Source organism: Bos grunniens, chromosome 10, assembly GCF_055505025.1.
Source record: "Bos grunniens cultivar Pamir isolate PY7600 chromosome 10, Bosgru_T2T1.0, whole genome shotgun sequence".
Taxonomy (NCBI): Eukaryota; Metazoa; Chordata; class Mammalia; order Artiodactyla; family Bovidae; genus Bos; species Bos grunniens.
Window position 1 is genome coordinate 26455175 of NC_141174.1, and position 16765 is coordinate 26471939.

Below are 16765 nucleotides of genomic sequence, written 5' to 3' on the forward strand. Positions count from 1 at the left end.
GTGGGTACAGAGAACTCAACAGGAAACCACTAGACTTGATATGGCGGTGGTGAGAAGTGGGGGGGCGCGGTGGAGACAGAAGAATGGAGATTTGAGAGACACTGAGGGCCTTGGTTGATAAGATGCTGGGTCCTATCACCCCAGGTTTGAGTTTGGGCCACTGGGACATCGATGGACTGGGACCATGGCTATAAGGACGAATGGTGACAGATTCAACTGGGGATAATGTTGAGCACGAGTGGCCTGTGGTCCTTCAGGTGGATGTTCAGAAGTCAGTTGAAGGTGATAGACGGGAGTTGAGGCAGACTGGGAAGCCATTTGCGTGAGATCATTTAGGTCATAGAGGTGCCGGAGATGGTCTAAGAAGAGTGTATAGACAGACGAAGAGTGGAGGGGCCCCAGGATAGAGCTCTGGGGAACGTCACCATTCAAGGGACAGTAGGGGAGAAGAAGCCCACAGAGCAGACCAAGGGCGGAGGTTCAGACAGTTAAGAGAGAATGAGGAGCAAGTCCTGGAAGACAGAGGAGGTGATCTCAGGAGACTTGGGGACCACCAAAAGAGCCTAAGCCTCCTGAGGAGTCAAGATAAAGGCCTGAAAAGCATCTGTTGTTTAAAGGTACTAGGAAGGGAGGTGCCCATGAATAGCTTCAAGAACTGATGGGGGAAGCCAGCTTTCAGCGCAATAAGGAGTGAGTTAGGTATGGCATGAGGAGGTTCTCATGAATATATTATAGATAAATACACTGTATCTATTTTTACTTTAGAAGCAGAGGCTTCGTCATACTTCTCAGTTCATCGTCCTCATTTTCTAGTCAGGGTGCCTCTCCTGGTTGGTTGGTTGGTTTCCTTTCATCTCCATTTCCCTAACTCCATCTAGAGACAACTATTTTCACGTATTTAAGAGTTTTCCTTTTGTTTGAATGGCTTCCCTGGTGGCTCAGCTGGTAAAGAATCCACCAGGAATACAGGAGACCTGGGTTTGATGCTTGGGTCGGGAAGAGCCCCTGCAGAAGGGAATGGCTACCCACTCCAGTATTCTTGCCTAGAGAATTCCATGGACTGGTGGGCTACAGTCCATGGGCTTGCAAAGAGTCAGACACGACTGAACGACTAACAGTTTGAAATTATGTCAGTGGTGTGCTATAAATCTCATTCTGTTTATTTTATCCACTATTTTTTAAGATCCTCCATGTGTATATTCATTCCATTTTACTGTCCATCCCCAAGTGATGGACACACAGTTCGTCTTCACCTCCCTGCCACACAGTCAATGCTGTGGTGAACTTCTCTTCATATCTACTCTTTCTTGACCTGTGTGACGATTTCTTCAGTCTGTATGCCCAGGAACAGGGTTGTAGATATGTAACCTGACTGAGAACTACAGAATGGCTGGGCCAGTCCACACTCCCACCAGCAAGCAGTGTGCAAGGTGCCTGCTCTGCACATCACCACCTTGTGTTATCCAGTTTGATAATGTTGCTTCTGGTGTCTCCTTATTTTAATCAGCATTTCTTGTTAGCTAATGAACTCGAGTATCTCTTTTTAGGGTCTTAGCCTCTTGGATTTCCTCTCCTATAAATCACCTGTTCTTATTCTTGGCAACTTTGTCAAGAAATTTGACTTTGAAAGGGAGAAATGAAAGGATGACAAGGAGGAGTTTTATTTAAGATGAGAAAGACTTGAACGTGTTAAAATGAAGATGGAAGGAAGAAAAAACTAAAGACTCATCTTCCTCCCAGGATGGGAAGGATGGCTACAAGAAAAGATGATGAGAATCTGGCCTCACGAGGGATTAAAAATGAGACTGGGGGAGGGGGTAGAACTGAGGAGGAGGAGTCAGGACACAGATCAGCAGCAGCTTTCCCTGAGCCCACCTGACTGCCCCCTGCACTTGGTGGTCATAGAAGCAGTGTGTGATCCATGGAGCTGAGTAGAAGGGGAAAGGTGACCTCCCACAGCCTCTAGGAAAATGCTACATTGTGATTCTAAATGTGTGAAAATAGTATTTGTTTTAAATTGCCAGAAAAGAGGAAAGATGCCTGAATTTCAGCATATGGGTTGCTGGGACAAATAAAGTTGTAGAAACACATGACACAAAGGTGGGAGTACAGGACATGTGGACCCTCTTCTTTGGAGCAGAGTTAGCATAAGAGAGCGTATGCGCTCAACACCAAATGGCATAGAACTCCGGGTTAGAGTGTACGTCAGAGAGTTGCTGAAAACTAGGGAACGGAGGCAAGTCATTGTGAGGAAGGCTGTGCAGGATGGATCAAAGAGGTTGAGTGCAAGCAAATTTGGACCGTTACCCATCTCCTGGTGGGTAACAGTAAAGGCCTGGAGTGAAATGGAAGTTTTAGAACATAAAGGTTTGAGGAATAGGAGACACTTTTACAGAGGCTTAATGACTGGCTGTGATGATGAATCAATATTGAATAAGTGCTCAATGCACGCAAGTGGGCTGTGTGAATGCGAAGTGAATGGATCGGGAATAAGGTGGGATAATGGATCCAGAGTTTGAGTTTGGGTCTTGAGGAGGAGGAGAATATTCACTGAGCACCTCTATGTGCCGAGCACAGTGCTAGGGACTGCAATAGAATAATGGATGAGACAGGCTTGGTTGCTGCCTGCAAGGAACCTATATTCTAGGTGCTGCTGCTGCTGCTGCTAAGTCGCTTCAGTCATGTCTGACTCTGTGCGACCCCATAGATGGCAGCCCACCAGGCTCCCCGTCCCTGGGATTCTCCAGGCAAGAACACTGGAGTGGGTTGCCATTTCCTTCTCCAATGCATGAAAGTGAAAAGTGAAAGTGAAGTCGCTCAGTCGTGTCCGACTCCTAGTGACCCCATGGACTGCAGCCTACCAGGCCCCTCCATCCATGGGATTTTAGAGGCAAAAACAAAGGTAAACTGACAAATACATGAGTGGTTACAGTTATGGTAAGGGCTGTGAAGGGGTCAAGCACAGTGCCCAGACGGGATGACAAAGGACTTAAGTCTGTATGGCGTGCTTGGGGAGGACTCCCACATGGGAATATTCCCCAAGAGGAGGCCTGAGGAGAGAGGAAGAGCCAGACATGCACAATGCTCCAGAAAACGTCCCAAGCCGAGGACATGGTGTGCACAAGAGCCAGAGCTGGGGGAGTGACGATTGAGAAGAGCTGAAAGGAGACTTGCAGGGTGCAGGAAGTGGTGGGGGACTGGGTTGGGGAGTGAGCTTGGAGCAGGAGGAAGAACCCAGACTGTGCTGGGCGCTAGGGCTATAGTAACATAACCTTAGTGTCATGATCACACCTAACATAATTGACTATAATTCCTGGTTATCATCCACAATTCAGATACCCCTGTTTGTCTAAAAATGTGTTTGGGTGTGTTTAGGTGTTGATTCAAGTTCCAAAGTGTGTGATCCATTCACTGTTGCATCTCCTGAGTCCCTTTTGATCCACAGCAGTCCCTACCCTCTGCCTCTTTTTCAGTCTATTTGCTTTAATGCCATTGACTTGTTGAAGAAGTGGAGCCAGTTGTCTGCAAAATGACCCACCTCCTGGTTCTGTCTCTTTGTTTCCTCATGTTGTCATTTAACTTGTCTCTTCAACGTATAATTCCTGTAAATGGAAAACTAGTTCTACAGACTTGATCAGATTGAGATTCAACTTTTTTGGTAAGAATGTCATAGGCCATGATACTCTTCATAATTGCCTCATATCTGGAGACACAGTATCTTATTGTCTTATTCTTAATGATACTAAAACTCATCGCTGAATTCAGGTGTTGGAAACTTGATCTTGTATAATTCTCCATCAACCTGTTATCTAATAGTTTCATTTTTCCTTATCTTTTCCAAATCAGTTGTTTTATGAGAAATATCTCAACTATTGTTGTTCAGTCACTAAGTCATGTCCAACTCTTTGCGACCCCATGGACTGCAACACACCAGGCTTTCCTGTCCTTCACTATCTCCCTGAGTTTCTCAAACTCAAGTCCATTGAGTTAGTGATGCCATCCAACCATCTCATCTTCTGCTGCCTCCTTCTCTTGGCCTCAGTCTTTTCCAGCATCAGGGTCTTTTCCAGTGAGTCAGCTCTTCGCAATTATTTCAACCTATTCTTTTAAAAATTTATATTATTGAAGTATACTTGATTTCAGTTCAGTTCAGTTCAGTTCATTTCAGTCGCTCGGTCGTGTCCGACTCTTTGCGGCCCCACGAATCGCAGCACGCCAGGCCTCCCTGTCCATCACCAACTCCCGGAGTCCACTCAAACTCACGTCCATCGAGTCGGTGATGCCATCCAGCCATCTCATCCTCTGTCGTCCCCTTTTCCTCCTGCCCCCAATCCCTCTCAGCATCAGTCTTTTCAAATAAGTCAGCTCTTCGCATGAGGTGGCCAAAGTATTGGAGTTTCAGCTTTAGCATCATTCCTTCCAAAGAAATCCCAGGGCTGATCTCCTTTAGAATGGACTGGTTGGATCTCCTTGCAGTCCAAGGGACTCTCAAGAGTCTTACAATGTGTTAATTTCTGCTGTACAGCAAAGTGATCCTGTCTTACACGTGTATACATTCTTTTTCATATTCTTCTCCATTGTAGTTTATCACAGGATATTGAATATAGTTCCCTGTGCTAAATCAGTAGGACCTTGTTGTTTATCCATTTTATATATAAGTTTCCACTGATAATCCCAAACTCACAGTCCATCCCTCCCTCACCCCCTTAGAAACCACAGTCTGTTCTTCATGTCTGTGAGTCTGTGTCTTTTTTGTAGATAAGTTCATTTGTATCATATTTTAGATTCCATGTGTAAGTGATAGCATATTGTGTTTGTCTTTCTCTTTCTGACTTATTTCACCTGGTATGATAATCTCTAGGTTTATCCAGGTTGCTGTTAATACAAGTGGCATTATTTCATTCTTCTTGGTAGCTCAGTAGTATTCCATTGGATATATGTACCACATCGTCTTTATCCATTTAACTATCAATGGACATTTAGGTTATTTCCATGTCTTAGCTGTCGTGAACAGTGCTGCTGTGAACACAGGAGTGCCTGTGTCTTTTTGAATAGTTTTGTCAGGATATATGCCCAGGAGTGGGATTGCTGGATCATATAGCAACTCTATTTTTAGTTTTCTAAGAAACTTCCTTACTGTTTTCCAGTATGAAAATTTACATTCCCAACAGCAGGGTAAGAGGCCTCGCTTTTCTCCACAGCCTCTCTAACATTGACAATATGCAGACTGTTTAATGATGGCCATTCTGGCTGGTGTGAGGGGGTACCTCACTGTAGTTTGATTTGCATTTCTCTAATAATTAGCAAGGTTGAGCATCTTTTCATGTGCCTGTTTGCCATCTGAATGTCTTCTTTGGAGAAATGTCTGTTTAGATCTTTTGCCCATTTTTTGATTGGGTGCTTGTTTTTATTATTGAATTGTATGAGCTTTTTATGTATTTTGAAAATTAAGCCCTTGTTGGTTGCATCATTTGCAAATATTTTCTCCCAGTCTCTAGGCATTTTGATCTATTCTTGACTACTTCAAATATTGAGATCATAGTACCTCCCTGTGCAGTTTTCATCAGAGAAGAGAGAGGTAACTAGAAAAGTCTTCATGGAAGAACAGAAACTGGGCATTCAGGTTTTTAATTTGATGACTAGAGAATTTGCTTATTTGTGGGGAGGAGGCCAGTGGCTATCTTGAAAGAAGTGAGTTGGGAGAGATAAGAAGTAGGACGGGTTATAATAGCTTTCTGTAAACGTAGATATTAAGCCCAAGAATCAGAATAGAAGATAATCTTTAAAAACCATTTAGGGACTTCCCTGGTGGCCCAGTGGTAAAGACTCTGCATTCCCAATGCAGAGGGCCCTAGTTCGATCCCAGGTGGTGGAACTAGATCCCACATGCCACAGCTAAAAGTCTTTTTTTTTTTTTTAACGTATATTAAGATCACCTCTCCCCTTGCCTTTAATCATCCCCAGTAGACCTTTGCCTCTGTGTTAGATGTGAGGTGCTGATAGATGGTGTTAAGATAGAGGGTTGATGGGCCAATCCCTGCATCAGAGCTGGGCAGCACCTGTTCCCCAATCAAATCCCTGTAAGAACTGTTGGGGCCAGGATCCCACCCCTCATCCCCCATCCAAGCAGCTGCAGCATGACTGAAGCCAGTTCTTAGTAGGAGATTTTTCCATGATGAAGACGGGCAAGTTGTGACATGTAGGCCTGAAGTCCCTGCCTGTTGATAGAAACTGGAGCAGAAGGGTCTGGGCAAAGCCTTACCAAACAGTAGTGAACCAGAATGGCCAGGATGTTGCAGATGGATGGATATCCTTTATGGTGGCCACCATGGAGAGAAATTTTGAGACTTTAAGAACCCCCAAACCATACCCTGCTAACGATGAACTGGTAGCCAGGCTGGGTTGGGATGGGATCTGTGGAATGTGGGAAAGCAGAGCAAGCTCTAAGGAGAGGCAGCGGCTTGGCCCAGGCACAGATGGTGATGTCCAGATGCAGAAATGGTCACCCACATGTGGTATGCTTGTCTGGGCCTCACTGTCACCCCATGGTCCCAAAACTCCCCTGCTCTGCTGTGCTGGGAGCCGTGGGCTCAGCCTCAGCCATACTGAGACTGAGCCGTAATTTCTAGGTGGAGACGTCTGCTAGACAGATGGAGGTGCCAGACTGGAGCTGGGGGATGGGGAGGCGGGTGGGGGTGGAGATAGATTTAGAGTACTCTGCACTGGGTGTCTCACTGGTTCTCCTGCTGTTTTAGTGAGTGTTTATATATTTATTCTTTAAGGTATCTGTGAATATGCAGTGAGATTACGATCAAAGGGAATAGAGGAATGTTCTGTTTTGGTAAAAAGCATTGGCAGGAAGGTTCCAGGGAAACTTTAGGATTTAATCTTCTGACCTGGGTTGGCATGGTACCAAAACACATTAAAAGCAGGCTAGAGGTAGCATTAAGGAGCAGGACAAAATAGGAAGCAAGTAAGGGGTCAAATCTTATAGCTAAAGACAAAGAGAGAGAGAATCTAAGATCTCTGCTTTTGGAAGACTGTATTTAAGCTATTGCAATAGCCTGTACCCATGACCCTGCTAAGGAAACACAGCATCAGCCTGTATTTCTTCCATTTCTCACTCCTGGGCTTTGTTACTGCTCACATTTGTGTGGTCCAGGGAAGAAGAGATGGGGTACAGAGAGGAAGAAAAAAGCATCCATCCTCTTCTGCTCAGATACCATGACAGCCACTTCCTGGGTTCCTACCCACCCCGGGGATTAACAGGACATAGCACATGGGGTTGAAATTCCAAGGCCTAACACCTGATCTCAAAAAGCAGATGGTCCCTAGGCACACCAGAAAAGGGTGGAGCTGTGGGTTGCATCAGTGATATTGTGAAATCCATTTCCCAGGCAGGCGCTCGTTATGCAAGCGAGTGTGCTGTGTAATTGCATGAGCTTTTCAGTACAGAGCTGTGGGCAAGTTTTCTAGTGACCCAACCCATCCCACTCAAAGTGTATCCTGGAGTCATGGGGTGACAGAAGCCTACCAGGTGAAGCTGAGCCTCAGACTGTGGTTTTGGAGACAGACTTGCTCAGCTACTTGTCAGGCCGGTAGATGGACAGGGAAAGCGGGTTCTCCTGGACACAGACCAGAGAAGACCCTGATGAGGCCCTGGTGGTGGGTCATGAGAAGGACTTCTAGGGGGCTTCAGAGTAAACTAGTGAGTAGATGGACATGGAACTACTTCTTATTTTTTTTTTCCTGGATTTGCTGGCAGGGAAGTGAGGTGCAGTTTGGGGCCTCTTTTTAGCCATTTAATTGCTGTCTGCCATACTTAGGGCTCAGATGGTAAAGAATCTGCCTGAAGTGTGGGAGACCCAGGTTCAGTCCCTGAGTCAGGAAGATCCCCTGGAGAAGGGAATGACTATCCGCTCCATTATTCTTGTCTGGAGAATTCCATGGACAGAGAAGCCTGGTGAGCCACAGTCCATGGGGTCACAAACAGCTGGACACAACTGAGTAACTAACATATTCATGGAGGGCCAGTCTGGCTGCAGAAATTACCTATATCCTTAAAAACATGACTAAATCGCCTCAGCTCCAACTTCCTCTCCAAAACCAACTTAAATGTCATTTTCATGGCTCCACATTTGGTTAGGTGTTCCCACCATGTGACCCCAGCATATGCTATTCTTTTCCATCATGGTGGTTTCTTTATTGCCAGGCCTTGCAAGGAACATTGTAGCGGTTATGGGTGACCCTGGGTTCAATCTGTTTTTAGGCGAGTTTTGCTTTGTTTTCCTGGAATCACCATCTGTAGCTTTCCTTTTTTCTTATTTTCTTCTCCTGCCTCTCACACCCGATTCTCCCCTTGCCACTGAGCACACCAGCCCACCCCTACCTCCTTGGCCCTGGTGGGATGCCATCTGGGCAGGCCACTGGGGTGGGCAAGGCTGGGGAGCCAGAGGAAGAGGGCCTTTCTTTAGTTTCCGAGTCTCTCTGGAGACCTGACCCTCCTAAAGAAAAAAGAAAAAACACCTTGAGTTGTGTATTTAGACACGCACATGTGTTTTTTTACATTCCCGGCAGAGCCGCTGCCTGGCTGCTACCTCCTCTGAGCTCCGGTCGCAGGAGGCAGGGCGGGTTTAAGCAGAATGAATGGCTGTCGAGTGGCTGCTCCTCTGCACCCAGGGCCATCAATCTTGTCATGAATGCCCAGCCTGCTGGTCTGCCCGCTAAGGCTCATCTTTCTGGGGCAGACTTATTTACGGAGCCGCGGCAAAGGTAATCTCACTCCCCAGGCCCCACGGCCGGCCTGGGCCTCGCTCAGCTCAGCCACTCTTAAAAATAGCCCGAGATGAGAAAGAGAGCCAGGGTCCGGTTACCTCCTGCGCGCAGGATCTGATCTCATCTCCCCGCGTGCGTCTGGCAGCTCAGCCCAGCTCAGACGATCAGCCTCTTGGTCCCGCCCCGCTCACAGCTCCGAGCTGCTGGTGATGTCCCGTAAGGGGTCCCTCCTAGCCACCCCTGCCATGCCAGCTGAGTGGGACATCTCAGCCCTGGTAGCAGCACACTTGACCATGGAAGATGCCAGGTTTCAGAAGGGACGAGGGTGTTCTGGGTCCCAGGTCTGGAATCACAGGGCGGACCTGGTGGGGTGATGGCTGACTCCCCCATCTTTATCCTCCCCTCCCCCAGCAGCAAACACCTTGGCAAGCTCTGGAAGCTGAGGCATGCCCTCTGGCCCCCTGGGCCATGTTCTTTCCTCACCTGCATCTCTAAAATCCACCTGCCTGCTTGAAGGGGGTACAGCGGCCCCTTCCCAGCCTGGCCTCCTTCCCAGCCAACAGCCGTCATTCCCTAGATGACCTTGGGGAGGCCTCCTCCTAGCAGGCCCTGGTTTCCTCACTTGCACAATTAGGGTGGATAACTCTGGCTCCATTCTTACCTTGAAGGGATGTGGTGGGATTGATTAGTCAGGTGAGGGAAAAAGAGCCTGAAGGGATTCTGTCTGAAAACAAGGGCCTTGGTGCTGCAGTGATGCTTGGGCTCGTTCAGTTCAGTTCAGTTCAGTCGCTCAGTCGTGTCTGACTCTTTGCAACCCCATGAATCGCAGCACGCCAGCTTGCTTCATTTCTTCCTTAGGCACGCGTCTGCTTGAGTGGCTGAGCGTGTGTGTGTTGGATGACTGTGTGTGTGCACGCACGCTCCTGGAGGGAGTGGCTTACCTCACAGCTCACTAGTTGTCAACACTTGTCATCTGTCTGCCTCACAGCCTCCCCACCCCCGCCCCCTTTTGTCCTCTTGGATAGGAAGGCTCTGGGCTCCCTGTTCTCTTTTACAGACTTGATCTTGGAGTCTCTTAAGCTCCCTGGGGGGGATGACTGAAGGACAGGTATAGTTTAGGCAGTTAAGACTGAAGGGAAGCCCGTCTTGCTTCAAAAGCCCAGGACATCAGGTCCCAGCCTGGCTGCTCTAGCCTCCCTCTCCCTGACCTTTTCTCCCTGACCTTGCCCTCATCCTTCAGCTACATCATAAGATTGCTAAATTTTGCCATACCCCTTTCTCACCATCAGAACTTTGCACCTGCTCTTCATTCCTTTTTTTTGGACTCGTTCCTTTCCATCTTCCCTTTACAGGATGTCTCCAAGCTCCCTCTAGGAATCCGCTTAAACTCTCTTTCCCCTGACACCCAGTGTCCAGCATGTGTCCCTCACGCTACCCTTCTTTCCCAGTTGTGGCACAGCATCACACCGTATTGTATGTGCTTCTTTAATCATCCCGCTTGCTGCCGGGATATAAGCTCCATGAGGACAGGGCCCTTCTGTCTCATTCATAAGGTGCTATGCCTGGCAGAGTACCCGCCACCTCGTAGGGCATTGGCGCATATGTGAATTAATCATGAATGAAAGCATAAACGTGATACATGACAGGCGAGTAAGGACCCAGTGCTCCTGCCGCCTGTGTTCACAGCACGGATGAACACACACAGCTCTGTTGTCTGTGGGTTCCCCTCGCCATCCCACCCCACCATCATGCTGATGGCCTCAAAGGGACAACAGGCTGGTCTGGCTCCACGGTCTGTCCTGAGATGCAACCAGAGAGCTTGTCCAAGCACCTGGGCACACTTCAGAGAAGGCAAAAGCAAGAGCCAGCTTTCTGACTGCTGGCTGCAGGCCAAGAACTCAGAGGGCTCTCGGGAGCCTCTGGGAGGAGTTAACGTTTCCCAGTGCAGCTTCCGGGCTGGCGGCACCAGTGGCATCTCAGAGCTCATGCTTGCCTCTCTCCCCACTGATTCACGTTTGAGTCAGACTCCAGCAGCTCCCAGCTTCTCCCTCTCCTGCCCTGTCCCCACCTCCCCTCCAGGTTGGGTCCCCAGGTCATAGGGTAGCGCTGCTCTGCCCAGTTCGTCCCTGCCAGCCTCTGGCTCCCAGGAGAGCCACCCGCCTCTGTGGCCGTAGCAGCGGGTTTGGAGGAAGCAGGCTTGCTGCGTCCGACATCTCCACCTGCTGGCCGTCCTGACCCTTGCTGCCTGCAACCTTCTGTCCCCGCTGGCACTGTCCCTGTTACTGCCGCTGCAATATTTTCTACTGGGTGACCCAGTGACCCCTGGTCAGCTGTGGCCGGGCACAGGGCACCATATGCTGCTCCCACAAGGATCTGCTTCTATTGGCCGCTCCAAATAAGTTTCCCCTGAGACAAAGTCCAAGGGGCTGGGCGCTAACCCTCTGACTGTGTTACTGTCCCCCCACCAGGGACCCTTCCATGAAGACTGAGGCAGGCGTAGCTGCGGACAGCCTGCTGACATGACATCAGCCACGGAGTTTGAAAACGTGGGCAACCAGCCACCGTACAGCCGGATCAATGCCCGCTGGGACGGCCCGGATGATGAGCTGGATAATGACAACAGCTCAGCCAGGCTCTTTGAGAGGTCCCGGATCAAGGCCTTGGCAGGTACTCTTTGGGGCCATGGGGGTTAGGACAGCCTCTCTCCTAATCCCAAGGTTCACTGCCCTTCCGCCTGTGATGAATCCCCTGGGTGTGTTGGCGTGAGCCCTGGCAGGGAGGCGATGGAGACGTGGCCACGTGGCTCAGAGGCCAGGGCCCCTTGGGACTGAGCACAGGGTAGGCAGCCTCTCGTCCCACATGCCCTCAACTTTCTTCCAGGCGGAAAGTGGTGCCAGGTGGGCCCTGTCCTCTGCCTCTGCCCTGAATGACCTGTGGCTGGAGTCAGAAGTAGAAGAGGTCTGGGCGAAAGAGCCTGTGAGGGGTGGGTCAGCCGGGCAGAGGGGCGTGGGCCTCATTCTCTACCTCGATCTCCTGCCTGGTCCTGGATAGGGGAATTCTCATCATCTCCTCTGTGGCCCCAAAAGGAAAAAGGGTGATTTGATAGGAAATGGAGAACAGATAAGATCTTCCCCACACTGCCTCAGAGAGGAGGATTTTCTGGACTAAACCTCTTATACTTAAACTGGAATTAGATTTTTACTTAGCAGGTTCATAATAGATGTGTGTGTGTATGTGTGAGAGAGAGAGAGAGAGAGAGAGAGGGAGGGACGGAGAGGGAGAGAGAGATCTTCAAATCTCTAGTAGAAATGGCTTCTCTTTCCCCTGCTGGCTGAGAGCTGATTCTTGAGATTTTTTTTTCCCCCACCAATCACTATGACCATTGCCTCTCTGGAGCCTGTCCCAGGGTAGCTGTGTTCTGACCCTAAGTCCTCAACCAATAAAGAAAGCTTAGGTCCTGTGGTGATGGGTGTGTGTGGCTTTATCCCAGGAAAGGGGTGGATTTCTTCACCCGCTCCATCAGTGACTGGCCCAGATCAGAGTTGTTTACCCATCGTTGGTTGTTCCATCTTCCGCCTGGAACGAAGGGCACAGCCTTTCCCGTAAGCACTCTCTGGGGTGATTCTCCCTCTGCCAGTGCCCATGGCCCTCTCTAAGGTTCCTGGTGGTTCTCTTCCACCTTCTCTCCCCGCATTCAGCTCCCTGGTGCCCAGTTCTCCAGCATCTTGAGGCATGAGCAGGGCCTCTCTGAGACCATGACGGCCTCTCTGAGACCATGACGACCCCTCATCGCAGGAGTGTCCAGGCCTCCCATCCCTGTAAAAGGGATGGTATGTCTCACTCCTTGTGGTGGGGGGGGAATCTTTTCAGGTCTCAGCCATCACCCATTTGGTCTTTGCTCTTTGCAGGAAACTCCCTTTCTTCTTCCCTCATTTTCTCCTCGCCACCCCTGACCCCACAAAATCCTTCCTTGGTTTTCCTTGGGAATGTATAACAGCACCAGTCCCTTGCCTTTGCTTATGTAATTTTAACCTCTTTAAATAACCAGGCTTGAAGCCCTTGCCTTTGCCAGTCTGGTTTGACTTTCTTTGTGTCTTATGCTGGCCAGGTCTGGCTGCAGTGACCCTGAGATACACCTGGGGGAGAGGGTACCATACTCTGTAAAGTTTGTCAAAGGGCAGCTTGAGGGGTGGGGCTGTCTTTTGTGTTTTACAGATAGCCTGTTTTTGAAGAAACCAGCGTAAATTCCATTTTAACAATTATCAGTCATATGCCTACTATATGCAAAGCCGAACCTCTACCCAGACATGAACGTGGATAAGGGGGAGCACAGAACTCGACTCAACATAGTATCTGTCTCTGAGGAGTTTATGATCTATTAGGGAAATAAATGATGTTCATAATTAATTAGCAAGAATAGAATTAGAGAAGAACTATGGGAAAGACACATAATTAAATAGCAATGAGAGAACAAAGCAGAAGACACAGGGAGAATCAAGGACTTGTTTGTGGAAGAGGTGGTCCTTGGGCTGGGGACTGAAGGGTGTGTGTGTGGCTCACAGGACAATGGTCTTAGAGTTGGCTGATATGTATGGCAGCCTGGTCTGATTGATGCGCAGCCTGGGAAACTGGTGGAAGTAAGTTGAGCCGGTTGATCGGGAAAGAGCGTCCTTCAGCCTGTGTATTCCTCACTACAAGTGTGTATCTCTATCATAGCATCTGAAAGCCCCCCAGGAGGAGCAGAACCACAGAGTATAGAGTTACATGCCTGGATCTTAGCCATTTAGAACATCTGGCTAACAAGTAAACACGCAAGTTTGGGGTCTATTCAGGGTTGTTTTTTTTTTAATAAATAAAACCCTAACCAGTTAACTGACTTTCCTCTTCTGAGTGTCCACTCTGAGTGATCTGTGGGAGAAGCTAAAGCTTTGAGAAGGTCCAAGTTAGAGTGGCCAAATTGACCATTCTGGTGGGTGGGCAGAGCAGAAGCAGGGAGCAATAGCCTCCCACACCCAGATCCCCACTAGTTTTAACTTCTTAATGTTTTTCTCTTCAGTGCCATCTTTGGGGCTCCCCTGGCAGTCTAGGCAGCTGTCAGCCTCTCCAAAGAGGCTGAGGAAGCTGAAGCTACCTTTGGTCTGCACCATTTCTGCACTCTCCACGGCCACTCCCCCACTCCTAGGTATATTACTGCAAGGAAGGCATGCAGCCCTGTTTTTCTTTTAAGATGGTGGTGATCTGCTTCATAGGTACATGTGGCAGGACTGGAGAGGTTGGCCTGGCCTTTTCCACCTGAGATTGAAGGTCCTGGAGTGAGGAGGAAAATGTCACAAGACCCAGATTCAGGTTCTGGTTCCACCGTTAAGGCTACCACCTTGCAGGACAGTTCAGTCAGTCTCCTGTTTTACAAAATGAAGACCGTAGTGTTTTGCCAAGGTTGTTGTGAAGGTCAAGTAAGATAAGGTTTATGAAAGTTTTGTATTAATTAAATCCTTTGATGAATGTTAGTATTTACAGGAAATCTATTTGGGAACAGTATTTTTTTTCCAGCCCAGCGGCTTGTGGGATCTTAGTTTCCCGACCGAGGACTGAACCCAGGCCCTCGACAGTGAAAGTGCAGAGTCCTAACCACCAGGCTGCCAGGGAACTCCCAGGAATAGTAATAGTATCTTTCTGTCCCTTGTCTTCTCCCAACTTCAAATATATGTGATCATCAGTCCAGACAATGTCCCAGTTACCTTGGCCATTCCGGGGCCATTTTCTTCCCTCCTAACCACCACCCTGCTTTGTCTTAGAAGGGTTGGGTCTGAAAAGGAGCCAGGAACCAGTAAAATTAGGCTAATGCTTGTGCCTGGAGCTCTTGGCTTCGTCTCCAGGGACCCAGGGGCCGTGGGGATGAAGCCCCCTGCTGTGCAGCACCTTCTTCCTAGGCATCCAGTCTGGATCCCAGGTGTGTCTCTGCCATTAGCTGGGTGATTAGATGGGTGATGGGAAGACCCGAGAAACCAACAATGACGGGACCTTGTTAGATGCCCTTCTTAGTGTGGCAGTGCCTCCTGATCCCTCTCTACTTAGTGACCCATGGTTAGAAGACTTGCATTTGGTTAAGTGGACTCTGTCTATTCTGCCTCCTAAGTCATCTTCCTCTGAGCTCCAGAGGAGACAGTCTCTCTCCTGCCTTTCAAATCATTCCCAGCTCTTCTCCTGGAATCAAAATAAACAAGCCATCTGGTTATTCTGCCTGGAAACCTCCACCTTGGTATACAGATACCTGACTTCTCTCCAGAATGAATTACTCTGCATTTGAAACTGGATCAGCCTGACTAAAGCAAAGGGGGAGGTGGGTAAGAAGATGCTGCAGGAGGCTGCTGGATAGGGATGGATTTGACCTTGGCAATGCAAGGGGAGGATTGGAAGCCTGGTAGGTCCCCGGGCAAATGCTGCTGTCAGTGTTGGCCTCTAAAGCTGGCAGCGCTTCTTGAGGTTCGGTGGTGGGTGAGTCCTGAGGCTTCTTCCCGAACAGGAGGCCATCCTCTGCTTTGATGCCTGCCTCGGGTACCTGCCTACTTGTGGGACTTGCCTTGAAAGACTGGAGGAAGGAAGGCAGCTGGGAGCCCTAGTTCCCATCCCTCCAAGAGGTTCCAGCCTTTGTGTCTTCCCCTTTGTGTCTCACCTCATCTCCTGTCCTTCATCCTGGGCGCCACCGAGTAAGCACTTGCCGGTCTGGATGAGGGACTGCAGGCTGTGGGGAATTTCTGGCCCGAACGCCCGCCCTCTGTGCCCCCTCTCCTCATCCCAGAGGAGGCCTCTCTGCTGCACACAGCCTTGCACTCGATTGTGTACTCCCGAGATTTGGGTGAGGGCTCTGCCTCGGGGCAGATGTGACCCAGCTAGGGGGGTAGGAGTGGAGGAAAGCAACAGAAAGGTGCCCTGAGAAAAGAAACCCTGTGCCTTATCCTTGCCACATCCCCTGCCTGTCTTGCGCACGCACACTGCTCAGCTTCCCCGCCTCTCAAGTGCCGCCTGCTGTGTAACTTCCAGCTTCTCGGTGTAGAGACATCTGGACGGCGGTGATGCAGAGAGCAGACTGGGGCCTCCTGAGGAGGCTGTGGGGAGGGGAGAACCAACGTGGCCTTCCTCCCCTTCTTTGGCCCATTGAACACTTACTAAGGGACAGACTACACAGAGCCTCCCTTTTAAGACCAAGCTCACGAAACTGTGTAGCCCACTCTGCTTTTGCCTCTAAATCGGAATGCAGGTGATGTTTCGAACTAGAGACGGGCCTCCTTCCCGTGTTCTCTCTTTGTTGCCTTCTTGCTAGAAATGAGGTGAGGCCGATGGTGAGGTTGGTCAGGGATGATTCAGAAAACGCCACGGCGCACTGCAGGCTGTGTCCCTGTGCTCTGAAGCATACAGTTGCTCCGCTGGGAACCTGGAACGTCTTTCAGACCCACTGAACCCAGGCCCCCAGGTTAAGGTCTGTGGCCAGCAGGTTTTCCATCGGAGCCTTAGGGGAGTGGTCCTCGGACACAGCAGGCAGTGCTGCTCCCCACCCGCTGGCCTTGACACCCCAGACACTCCCCGGAGACGGTGCTGTGGATTCCTGCCTGATCTTGGTGGCAAAAAGTGATGCTTGGCCTCCCCCCACCTTCCCCTTTCCCCACCTGCCCCAGGATGATGCTGAGCCCAGGTGCCCCAGTTGCCTGAGAAGGGCTTTGTGTCCAGAGGGTGAATGATTTCTTTCAGAAAGCAGGGTTTCACCACGGTTGTGCCAGGAGGGTTCAGCAACTTCTTGGCAGCCTGGTAAGATGACAATTTCAAAAGCAGCTGCTGGAGGCCAAAAGGCATCCATCAGGTGTGCACAGCCCAAGTGTCTCTCTTAAGCTACCTGTGAGAACAAAGATGGTGTCATTAGTGAGAGCTTTTTAAGATGTTTTCTTCTCTGATTTAAAAACGTGAAATGGAGTTCTATTTCGAGACCACACATTGG

At 49.5% G+C, this 16765-nt stretch overlaps 1 protein-coding gene across 2 annotated transcripts in view; it reads left to right on the top strand.

Annotated features, from left to right (window-relative positions):
• The window catches only part of SPTB (spectrin beta, erythrocytic), a 132153-nt gene that overhangs the window by 45911 nt on the left and 69477 nt on the right, over positions 1 to 16765 (top strand). Inside the window, exons 1-2 of one of the 2 annotated variants that reach the window (XM_086320264.1) lie at positions 8753 to 8772; positions 11244 to 11442. In XM_086320264.1, the coding sequence (XP_086176390.1) occupies positions 11295 to 11442 (148 nt within the window). In that variant the 5' untranslated portion in view covers positions 8753 to 8772; positions 11244 to 11294. Of the gene's footprint in view, positions 1 to 8752; positions 8773 to 11243; positions 11443 to 16765 lie in introns of those variants that run through there. The other variant, XM_086320263.1, reaches the window with a different exon arrangement.